General features: G+C 36.4%; 1 protein-coding gene across 11 annotated transcripts in view; it reads right to left on the reverse strand.

Annotated features, from left to right (window-relative positions):
- AHI1 (Abelson helper integration site 1) overlaps positions 1 to 12,713 on the reverse strand; it is a 220,893-nt gene that overhangs the window by 64,391 nt on the left and 143,789 nt on the right. For 6 of the 11 annotated variants that reach the window (XR_012378584.1, XM_073893965.1, XM_073893968.1 and 3 more), the window contains one exon: positions 532 to 579. The exons of the other annotated variants lie outside the window; for them this stretch is intronic. Coding sequence is in view for 5 of the 6 variants with exons in the window: in XM_073893965.1 (XP_073750066.1) it covers positions 532 to 579 (48 nt within the window). In the remaining variant the exon portion in view is untranslated. The remainder of the gene's footprint in view (positions 1 to 531; positions 580 to 12,713) is intronic. 11 annotated transcript variants of the gene reach the window in all.

Here is a 12,713-nt window from a genome sequence, read left to right on the forward strand (position 1 = left end):
AAGTGTGTGTGTGTGTGTGTGTGTGTGTGTATATATATATATATATATATATATATATATATATTTTTTTTTTTTTTTTAGAGGGATGGATAGAGGGAGAGAGAATCTTAAGCAGGCTCCATGCCCAGGCGAGGCCAATCTCATAACCCTGATTTCATGACCTGAGCCGAAATGAAGAGTCGGACACTGAAGACACTGAGCCACCCAGGTACCCCTAAAAGACCATATTAAAAGTGTTAAGGACAAAACCCACACAATTATCTCAACAGATACTGCAAAAGCATTTAACAGTCTAACATCCTTTCCTGAGAAAACACTCAACAAAGTAAGAACACAAAGGAACTTCTTCAACCTGATACAGGCTATGTAAGAAAACACAACTACTAAAAACATACGTAGTGGTCAAAGATTGAAAGTTTACCCCCAAAGATTAGGAACAAGACAACTTCAACACTGAATTGGAGATTCTAGCTAGGATAATTAGGCAAGGAATAAAAAGGCATGTGGGTGGAAAGGAAGAAGTAAAACTACCTCTATTAGTAGATGACATGATCTTGTATATAGATAATCTGAAGGTATCTACAAAAAAAAAAAAAACCCCAAAACATCTTTTAGAATAAACAAATTCAACAAGGTTGCAGAATAAATATTAATATAAAAAATCATGTATATTGCTATACCTGAGGAATGAACAATCCGAATATAAAGCCAATTCATTTGCAATATGATCAAAAAATGAAGTACTTCAAATAAAAGTCTAAGAGTTAAAATACTGAAAATCATAAAATATCATTGAAAGAAATTAAAGAATATCTAGATAAATTGAAAGATCCATGTTACTAGATTGAAAGAGTAAGATGAAAATATTCAATTCTGATCTACAGATTCAACAGAATCCCTATCAAAAATTTTACAGAAACTGAGAAGGTGATTGTAAAATTCATATAGAAACACAGAACCTAGAATTGCCAAAACAATCTAGAAGAAGAATAAAGTTGGAGGACATGCCCTGATTTTAATATTTACTACAAAGGTATAGTAATTATAACAGTAAATTACTGATATAAACACAGGCATATGGAATTGTATGCAATATAATTAATAGCCCAGATATAAAGCCTTACATTCACGGTCAACTGATTTTTGACAAGGGTGCCAAGACCATTAAATGGGGGAGGAATAGTCTTTTCAATAAATGGTGCTGCTAAAACTGGATAACCACATGCAAAAAAAATAAAGTTGCATTCCTAATTCACACCATATACAAAAATTAACTCAAAATTGATTCTAGAACTAAAGGTAGAACTAAATGTATAAAACTCTCATAAGAAAACTGGAGTCAATTTTTGTGACCTTGGATCAGACAATGGTTTCTTAAATACGACATCAAAACACTGAGTGACAAAAGAAAAGAGTAGATAAACTGGACTTTATAAACATTTTTAAAAAAATGTTGTGCCTCAAAGGACAAAACCAAGGAAGAGAAAAGACAACCTATAGACTCGGAGAAATATCTGCAAATTATATATTTGATAAGAGACTTGTATTCAGAGTATATAAAAAAATCTTACAAGTCAATAAAAAGACAAACCCAATTAGATATAAGTAATACAAATATATTTACAACATATTTATATTTATGTATAATTTATATAGTTATGCAATTGATGTATATATAATATGTATATATTTATACATCATATGCCTGGCACATAGTTAAGTACCCAGTAAGCGTTAGGCATAACTATTACTATTTAACTCCTAAAGTTCTTTGAGTTATTATAGAGGGATTTTGTAATAAAATATTTCTGTAGGATGCCCGCAGTTATAAATGTGGTCCTATTTTCCAAATTAAATATAGATTTGCTAACTTCAACTCGATCTGTAAAAACAACAATTCATTTCTACATTTGGCATAATAATCTCTCAATCCAATATATACACATACATATATAACATATTCATTTAAAAAATCTAATATATAATACAGTAAAATATAATTAAAATTTGCCCAATTAGGAAATGGGCAAAGGATTTGAATAGATTTTCCAAAGAAGATACACAAATAGCAATTCAAAAGATGCTCTATCCTTAGTCACTAAGGAAACAAATCAGATTCACTAGATACTACTTCCCACGCACTAGATGGTTATAATAAAAAGGACAGTAACCAGTGTTAGTGAGGATATGGAGAAATTTAAACCCTCATACATGCCTGGTGGGATTGTAAAATGGTTTACCTACTTTGGAGGATATTTGGGCAGTTCCTCAAAATGTTAAACAGAGAGTTACCATATGACGCAGCAATTCCACTACTAAATTTATGCCCAAGAGAACCGAAAACATGTCCACACAAAGATCTATACTCAGATGTTTACACAGTATTACTCATAATAGCTAAAAATGGAAGCAACCCAAATGCTCATCAATAGATAAATGGATAAAGTGAGGTATATCCATGTAACAAAATATCATTCGGCCATAAAAAGGAATGAAATTCTAATGCATGCTACAACACGGACGAACTTTGAAATCATTATGCTAAGTGAAAGAAGCCAGATACAAAAGATCGCATATGATATGACTGCATTTATATAAAAATGTCAAGAATAGGCAAATATATAGAGATAGAAAGTAGATTAGTATTTGCCAGGGGCTAGAGAGAGAAGGCGATGGTGGCAGGGATTACTAATGAGTACGGGATTCCTTTTTTGGGTAACAAATATACTTTAAAATCAGAGAGTGGTGATGGTTGTAAAATTGTGAATATACTAAAACTCACTGAATTATAGACTTTAACAGGGTAAATTTTTTTTTTTTTTTTTTTTTTAGTTTATTTGGAGAGAGAATGAGTGAGAGAGAACGAGAAGGAGCAGGGGGAGGGGCAAAGGGAGAGGGAGAAGCAGAACTCCTTATTGAGCAGGGAGAGCCTGACTACGATGAAGGGCTTGATCCTGGGACCTCAGGATCATGACCTGAGCTGAAGGCAGATGCGCTTAACCAACTGAATCACCCAGGCGCCCCTATCAGGGTAAATTTTATGCTATGTGAATTAAATCCAAATAAAGCTGTGATTAAAAAAAAGAGCATCACAGAAATTATGGTTATGGAAAGTAAAACTGGTTATGATGAATAAAACAGATTCAAGCAAAAATACAGAGGAGACCACAGTTCTCCATGACAGAGCAGAGAGCCCTGATTCTGGCTATGGAAATGGACAAGAGAGGTTCGACTGTGGAAATATAATGGAAGAGAAAGAAATACACGCGGGACATAAGAGAGACATTCTGCTAAGCGGAATAAGTATATTACCAAGGTTTTGCTGGAAAGCACCAGGGATAGAAAATTACAGTGGAAAGGCCCAATGAAAGTCCCGGGAAGACAGTAACTTTACTGAGCTGTACTCATTTTTAGGTTAGGTTTTAGGTTCTTTGGGTTAACAATTAATTGTTAAAACCCTAAGTACTTCTTATAAAGATTTTTCTCGCAGAATGGAGAAAGGAAAGAATAAGATCAGAAACATCAATTGAGGAATCAGTCATACTTAGGTATCGGCTGAAACTTGTGCGTATACAATGAGCTTTACAATAAGTCTCAAGGGAGAAGGGATGAAGCCCAATCACCTCATTCTTGGGTAAGAGTTACAATTACCTTCTCATTCCTTCACTCCAGTTCTTCAAACAGCTGTCTGTGGCATGTGGGTAGCATAGTTTGAAGTGCAGCAGGTGTTTGTAATTTCCTTTCTCAAGGTCACAGGTGACTCTGCCAGTGCACTCGATAAACCACAGCTTCTGGGCCCCTTTCTTCCCACCAAACCCCAAGATCCCCTTCTCACATCCAGATTACTCTCTGCTACTTATATGACTTTAACTCATGCACAGCTATTAAAATTGAATTATTTCCAGGAAATCTACTAAGACTCTATCCACTAACCTCAAATCATATCTGATTAAAACTTCTTGGTGGGTAGATGGATATTTTCCAAAATATATATTTTTTTAAATTGGCTTTCTTAGGTAACCTCCATATTAGATTTATTCAGAGGGAAGAGTCCTATATGGCTAGTCCTTTCCTCAAATCCAGGCCTTCATGACCCTTTTTAGCTGTTATTTTGATCGGCCTTTCCAGTAGTGCTCAGCTGCCCTTCATGACTACCCCTGCTCAATCCTGTTAAAAGTTACAGTGATGACACAAAGATCAGATGAAATAATATACAGTACATAGCAGGGCTCCTAATAAACAGTACATCAACTGTTTTCATAAGTGCTAATTGATGTTAACATTACCTGAACTGCTCCCAATTTCCAGAGTCTGCCTTGTGCCACTGAGTGACACTAGTATGTAATGGTTTATTCACGTTAACTGACTCTGCTTTTAGGGAGTTTATATTTTTGCTTCATCTACCATAATTCATTAACATATTCAATTTAAATGTTTCTAGAAGACGCTTAAAGACCTTTAGTGTCTCTAAGACATTCAAGTGAGAGAACTTACATAAAACACTCTGCACAGTGCCTGGCAAACAGTCAGTGCCCAATAAATGATAGGTATAATTACTGTCATTCAATTCCTAATGTTCTTCAAGTTATCATAGAGGAATGGTGTGTAGTAAAATATTTCTGCAAAACACCAACAACTATGAATGTGACCACATTTTCTAAACCAAATATACATCTACTAACTCCAACTCCATTTCCCAAAACAAAAATTTATTTCTAGGTTTGGCAAATAAGCTCTGAATCCAGAAAGTGCCCTCAGAGAAGTCTGCTCATGTTGCCATAAGATATATAATAGCAGGCAGACATATGGTGATATGAAAACTTTATGAAGTTTCATTAAAGACACAGAACAAGAAGTTTCCTTTCCTCTAGGAATTTATCTCACTTAATCTTTATGCATCAAGCCAATCTGGGACCTAATTGTGTGGTTATACCAGGAGGTGTCCGTGCTACTGAAAGCTGTCCTGCTGTTTCTGCCGAAGACTGATCTCTGGGGACCCTGAGATTACGGCAGGATAAAGAGCAGGATCAATTCCACAAGAGGAATGTGGATATTTTATCAAGAAAAAAAAGGGATCTATGGAATATTAATAGTGGCAGATGCAAATGTCCATCTAGGCAGGAAAAAACAGAGCACTAGTTTGATGACTTTTGATTAAATTTCCCCCAAAGTGGAAAATAATATTCTGTTAGATGATGAGTGTTTAATTTTTTCTTTTCTAAATGATTGCTTCGTTCATTTTATGGCACGATCAACTCAAGTTTTGGCTTCTGCTGTGGACTATATTAATGCTTAAGAATCAAATTTTATACTGACTGGAAGGAAAATTTCAAGTAATCACCAAATCTTATTTTAAAAGACAGGCAAGTAAATGCTTTGCTAAAGTTCATAATGCAATGTAACACTGAAATTGCTTTTAAATAATATGTCCCAAACAAAATGACTCAAAAATAAAAACTTAAACTGCCCACATGTAAAGAAATTGTTGCTGTTTTGATTTTGTTCACTGTTCAATATTTTTCTAAATGTTTTGAATAAACACAATCAATAAGCAGCATTATAAAATCTGTCAATGTTACAGAGTTTGGGAAAAAGCTATCATCAGACATAAAAAAAATTCAGAATTCAAAGGAGTTCTGGTAGGCTGGATAGTGAGTCAAAAATAAATTGATGAAATTCAACAAGGATAAATGAACAACTCTGTATTTAGGGTTAAATAATATTAAGCTAATACCTGAAAGATTACCATGTGCTGGACACTACTCAGTGCCTGAAACAACAGAATAACACTAAATGAGGTAGGTATTATTATTAACTCCATTCTAGAGATGAGGATACTGAGGCACAGATCTGTAAACAATGGGAAATATGTTCTGACAGCACATCTTTAAAGCTTCAGGGAGTTATGGTAGGTCACAGTTCAGTATCGAACACAATATCCAGATTATAGAAACCAATAATAACCACTACATTTTTCACTACAATTAGAATATTAAGTCCAGTTCTGGACACCACTTTTCCCAAGAATGGGAACAAGCTAGAATGGATTCAACATCAGTTAAGGTAAGTAGAAGAAAATGGATATACTTAAGCTAAAAAAGAGAAGATCAAGATAAAATAGATGCTCTTGAGCATCTTAAGAGCTACATTTATAGAAGAGGAAGCTGATTTGGCCTAAGATAATCTAGAAGCAGAACAGAGCTAAGATACTTAGCTTACTTACTTACAATGTTATTTGCAGCAAAAGTACAAAACTTGAATAATTAATGAAAACACAATGTTTACAAGGTAGAACTAGTTTTTGTTTTCCAGGAAACAATGTATCCTGGAAACAGGATAAAGAGACTTCTTCTTTATCAAGAGACTTGTTTTCCAGGAAATAAGTAAAGAGACTTTTTCTTTAGTAATTGCTGGCATATCATTCTCATATGTTGACGCTAAAGATCTCTACAAATAGTAGAGATTAGAAATGTCTCAACACTTTTATCACAATATCCCACTAATGTTCACAATAAGGCATTAATAAGTTAAATAATAATTTGATCAAATTCTTGGAGATTATGAGGATCAGCAATCTAATAATAGCTAGTAATAATATGTGCAATGCCCTGTAGGGTACTCAGATTGTAGTGCTGAACAAGATCATATGAAATCCCTCTTTTAACAAACTGGTGGTTGCCAGAGGGGAGGGAGATGGGCACAACGGGTGAAGGGGGAGTGGGAGGTATGGGCTTCCAGTTATGGGATGAATAAATCATGGGAAAAAAAGGTACGACACAAGGAATATAGTCAATGCTACTGTAATAGTGTTTATAGTAACAGACGGCAGCTACATTTGCGGGGAGCACCGCATAACTACAGGGTTGTTGAATCACAATGCTGTATTCCTGAAACGAATGTTAACATTGTGTGTCGAGTACACTTCAATTAAAATAAAATAAAATAAAGTAAAATAAAATGCCAAATTGGAGAGAGAGGTACTAAAACAAACAAAACCAAAACCAAACCCGAAAAATAAAACACCAAACTCCTCTCTTGACGGATTATATATTTTAGTAGGGGAGATAAATTCCTTTATTTTTTTATATGCTTTTCTGTTATAAGGCTTCACATTCTGTAAAATTGTGAATTAAATGTAACAGGGTTTATGGAAAAAATCTGGTTGTTGCAGACTACTTAAAATCTATGGAGCTCTGTGACTAGGGCACTGACAGTAACAATCCTACTCAAGGTACTAATGTGGTGTTAAATCTGTGCATTTGCACCCAGTGTTACTTTCAGTCAGTCCTGAGACTCTGCAGCCTTACACCCTAGCATCCATGAGATGAGATGAGACCTCGTCTGAAATGTAGGTCCTTAAACAGATTTACTTTCCATAGAGACCAGTTTATCAAAATTAAAAATCCAATCCAGGTTTTAGACTTCATCCATCAAACTAGAAAATTTTTTGAAATTAGGAGAAATGTCTTAGCAGCGTCTTCATTTGTACTAGCAGCGACTAAAGTAGCCACTAAAAGAGCTACTTCAGCTTTTAAGAAATTGCTGTCTCTCCATTTGATTGTGAGAAAGCCAGCCTCTGATTGTTTTAACACTTAAACCATTCAGAAAAGAATTCCTCTGCTTTCATGCTAACATCATTCATCTTCTTATTAATGCACACAGGCTGACTGATATCACAGAAACACAGACTGCACTTAACAACGGCAGTAAGTACTACAAAGAAACAGGTTAGGGGGCTAAGCAAATGTTTTGGGCAGGGCATATCACCACTTCCCCTTTATGGCATTAAACGGAGCTCCCGCCTTGTGGCTCCTGTCTTCCTAGGTTAAGTTTGTAAGGGAGCAGACACTCTTCTAGCACTTGCTCTTTTTGCTGCGTGCAGGGGAAAAATGACCAAAACAACTCCTCTGGAGCAAGGTCCTAGGAGAACCATGTGTTCATACTTCTAGATATCTCATTGGGTTAATTAAGAAAGTACCTCACCTAGAGTCTAAACTAAAATGATTTCAATTTCTTTGGTTTTCAAATGCTTTCGATTGTATGTACTGTTTTAAAATGTTTAGGCTCGGGGCGCCTGGGTGGCTCAGTCGTTAAGCGTCTGCCTTCGGTTCAGGTCATGGACCCAGGGTCCTGGGATCGAGCCCCGCATCGGGCTTCCTGCTCCGCGGGGAGCCTGCTTCTCCCTCTCCCGCTCCCCCTGCTCGTGTTCCCTCTCTCGCTGTGTCTCTCTCTGTCAATAAATAAAATCTTTGAATAAATAAATAAATAAAATGTTTAGGCTCTTTTGAACTGTCCTTGAGTCAGGTTTCGATTAAGCCTATTCCTCAAGTTCCCCCAGTTTGTGTCACTGACCGAGCCTCTCTCTGTGTTAGGAAAAACAGAGTGGACCAAGAAGATTAGAGGGTAACGTTTCAGTGGAACCCTAGGCAGCCTGGCCAGGGCCTCTCCCCCACTGTATTGCACACGCCCCCTACCCCACCTGTTGGCTAACTTGCACAGACGCCTGGATGCCATCTTCTACTGCTTGGCATCCTTTCACCATGCCCGGGGCTTGGGAAGGTGGACAGATTTAGTCCTATAGGGAAGGGACTTAGTTTTTGATCTGCTGAAGACAACTAAGCTGTATCCACCACTTAAGCGGCAGAAAATTTCCAACAGCAATGATGGTGATGGGCATTTGTTACATGACTTGGTGGGTACAAATGCCATGTGTGGAATATAAGGAAGTGTATTCTAACTGAATCCCGAGAAGGAGATGAATGAGACCAATGATGAGTGAGAGCTCAAGGGGTGACTGTCAGAGACTTGCTTAGATTTTCTGCTTTATTAGTTCTTTTCGAACTGTAAGGGCAGCTGACAAAGATTCATAGAACTTTAGACCCAGAAGTGGACTTCTTCAACCTTCCTTTTACCAACTAGATAAGTCCCTTGGCAAGGGATCTCGCCACCACTGCCCTACCCTACTCCTTTGCCAAACGCTAAAATCCAGTCTGCATCTTTCTCCTGCCCCGTTTATATTGCTGGATCTTTTCTTCCATCTGAGAAATATTTATTTTGAATGTAACACTATTGCATAAATACCCAAATTTAATTTTTCACTTTTGAAGAACATGGAAAAACATTTACTTTGCACTCTATATAGGTTCATCTTGGGGCAGCCCTTTTGGTTAAATGCTACTTTCTTTTGTGAAATAAGTCAGCAACATACACACAAGGCTGAGTTAATTTGTATTCTATTTTCCATCCTCTTCTTGTGACAGGCTTCCTGAATTCTTCTGGTTCATCATACCTCCTCGTATGACCATCTGGCTTCCTTTCTAGGGCACAGTTTCCATTCTCCCAAAAGTTGTTACCTATGATAGAATAAAAACTCCGTTTCCATGCTCTCCAGGCTTCCAAGATGCTCCATTATTCCTGATCTCTTATGACATTCTTCTCTCTTTATCTGTCTTCTGTGAAGGTTGTTCTTCCAACCTTTTGAACATGGACATCCCTCAGGTCTGGCCTGGCTCTTTGCTCTCATTTATCCTTAGAGTATCAGCATATTTTCATTTATTCATCTAAGCAGTATATAATGACAGTCTACCAGCAATGGTAAGACAGACGTAGTCCCTACTTTCATGGAACTTACATCCTATTGAGGAAGACAGGTGATAAACAAGAGAACAACTAAATAAAAAATTACAAATGGGGATAAATATTAAGAAGGAAAAAATGAGGTACAATAATAAAGATTAAGAGGGGGAGTATCTACTTCACATAGAGTGGTAAAGGAAAATCCTTTGAAAAGTTGACATTTACTGGGATCTAAAGAAAAAGGCTGTTAGGCAAAAAGCCTGTGTCTATTCCTGGCAGAGAGACCAAATGTCCAAAGGCCTATGGGTAAATGGGAAAGAGCTTGGCTGTGTTTGAGAAACTCAGAGCAGAGAGTATCGTAAGGCTATGCTGAAGAGGTAGGCAGAAACCAGATCATGCAAGGCCCTACAGGCCTTGGGTTTTATTCTAAACATAGAAGGAGTTATTGAAGAGTGTTAAGCAGGAGGATAGCCATTATGACTCACATTTAAAAAAAGATCACCCTGGCTGTCATGACTTATGGAACTGATAAAGAAGGTGATTACACACTGAGGGCTGCCTAACGTAGTCCCAGTTTAGGCCTATTGTCCTGGTGTAACTAGACTTCCACATCAACTCCTTGCGAGTCACAATACATGATAAATAAATACATACTAAAACAAACTTTAAAAAATGAACACAGAAAAACAAAGAACGTTGGTCAAGACACAGGCAGGCCATTGTGGCAAAGATTCCCTTGTTCCTGATGTCCCTGACCCAGCTGGGACCCTGGGGTCCTCCCTTTGATTCTGGACTTAGTTTTACTTACTAGGCTTGGGATATGTTCTTGTCTTTAATATCTGGCCATCTCTTGTGATGAAATAATATTCAATATCTGGTATACAAAAATATATTGAGTGGGATATAATGCATCTTAACTCATTTATTCCTCACAACAATCCTTGAGGTAGGTATTATTATCCTCAAATACAGATGAGGAAACTGAAGCACAAAGAACAAAAGAAACTTGCCTAAAGTCATGTGGAGCAAAAGTAACCGAACCAGGATGTGGAGCCAGGTAATGTGTTTCTGAACTCAAGTGTTCCTTGCCCCTCTTCTAATACTGTTTTGCAATGAGAGAGGCACAGGTGTGTCTAGGGGACTGCGAGTAGCTCAGAGTATTGGGAAAAAGCTGGAAATAAGTTTAGAAAGGTAGTAAAAGGATGTCAAATTATATGCTAAATAGCTTAGTTTTCAACTGGTAGGAGATGGGGTGCACCATAGGATCTTAAATGTGTGACCATATTTGCACGTTGGATAAATAGCTCTGTAGAGAATTGATTTGGGAGGTGAGTTGGAGGAGCCTCGTTTCTGATTCAGCTTATATTATAAAGACTGGGTAAGTGCCTTTTTCTTGCATGGGGCTTCTGGATGCCTGTTGTAAAGAATCTGCTTGCTCCATGCCCATGATGATACACAGGACTTTCCACAAGCTACACCTGAGCCTTCTGACTCCCGCATCTCCTTCTGGACTTCACAGCTGTAGAGGGTGGCTCTGTCAAGCACAGCAAAGTTAGATCCTCAAACTCATCCTCTCTTCTGAAATCCAAGCCTATATTCTCAGTTCTCTGAACATCTGTACTTGTTCATGTTCTCTGGTTACTTGAAATTATAACATTGTCTAAAACTGAATCCATTATTCTCTAAAAATCATAAAGTCAAAAGAGAATTAGGGAAAAAAACTCTAAGAAACACCTAAATGTCAGTGGATATGCTAACAGGAGAAACCTACATAAAACTTCATAATTTACAACATCTGGAGAAACAACCCATGTCTACGTACTTAAGAAAAATGTTACATTATGGACAACTCACAAATGATCTTAAAGGAAAACCTACTTTGCATTTGTATTTGAATTTCAACTGGACTGCTCTGAATTGCTACTTTATTGATAAGTAAAAACAGGTTCTTTTATGACAAGTTATAAAAGCTTATAGTTTATCGGTTCCCTCTCCACCCTGCAATTATCTACAGGAAGAGACTGGTCACAGGTTCTATTTTATGAGTTTTATAGGGGCACATTCACCCCTGTTTGCATACTATGAATTCATGGAAAATTCTGTAGTGCTTCCTTTGGATCAAAGACATTTCACTGAACTCATGTATTTATCCATAAACAACCGCCCCAAATATTATGTGAAAGACATATTTTACATACATATATGTAAAAGGCATACTATACTAGTGTGTAGTAATAGAATATGTAACAGTCTTGTGAACTTACAGAGGGCTACACAGTGATATGAATCTAACAACAAAGACAACTTAAAATGTTGTAGAATAAGTACAGATGATTATATAATCCAAAAGGGTCTCAGAATAAATTTTAATTTGTATGATTCAGATCAATACCTTTATGAATAAGTTTAAAGGGCAAGCAACATCATGAACATCTCCAATATATTTTCAGAATAAAGTACTGTAAAACATATTAAAGTTTACTACTGATGAAAATTACATGACAAAAATTTATCAGACCCTTAGAAAACCTAGGAGTATAACTTCAACTTTTAACATTGAAGAAAAATGAATCAATATTTAAATTTCCAATCAGCCTAGGATATTTTAACTCCTAATAACTAATGAAATATTTAGATGAAAGGCAAAAGTATCCCGTAACTGGTATAATCTTAACGAGGGAGCCTGAATTTTATTTCAACTTGCTGTGAGAGATGTGTTGGCTTCTGTGAAAATGCAAGCTGTAATTTTATAAACTGCCAGAAAATCCATTTGTTAAAATTTGTTCTCATTAATGGGGTTTTTGGGATCACTGAGTAAAAGAAGAAAAAAGGAGTAATATTAGTGTTACAGGTTTGGAATGCAGGAGCTTTACAAAAATCAGAAATTGATTGATTACAAGAGGCCATGCTGATGCTGTTTGAATTTTAACATATCAATTTTCACTAGAAGAGACTTGAAAACAATTCTTCTCAAATCAATAAAAATTCTATATATTCAGCATGGCTTACCATGTTTTAATTCCACCAGAAAATATAAAAAGCTATGGGAACTCTTATGCATATAGCAGGTTATAGGCAGATTTGTAATAACCTAAATAAGAACAAACATGTACAGAGACTTCCTTATGTTAGTTGCT

Source organism: Callorhinus ursinus, unplaced genomic scaffold, assembly GCF_003265705.2.
Source record: "Callorhinus ursinus isolate GAN/ISIS: 27379988/994484 unplaced genomic scaffold, GSC_fseal_2.0 scaffold6, whole genome shotgun sequence".
Taxonomy (NCBI): Eukaryota; Metazoa; Chordata; class Mammalia; order Carnivora; family Otariidae; genus Callorhinus; species Callorhinus ursinus.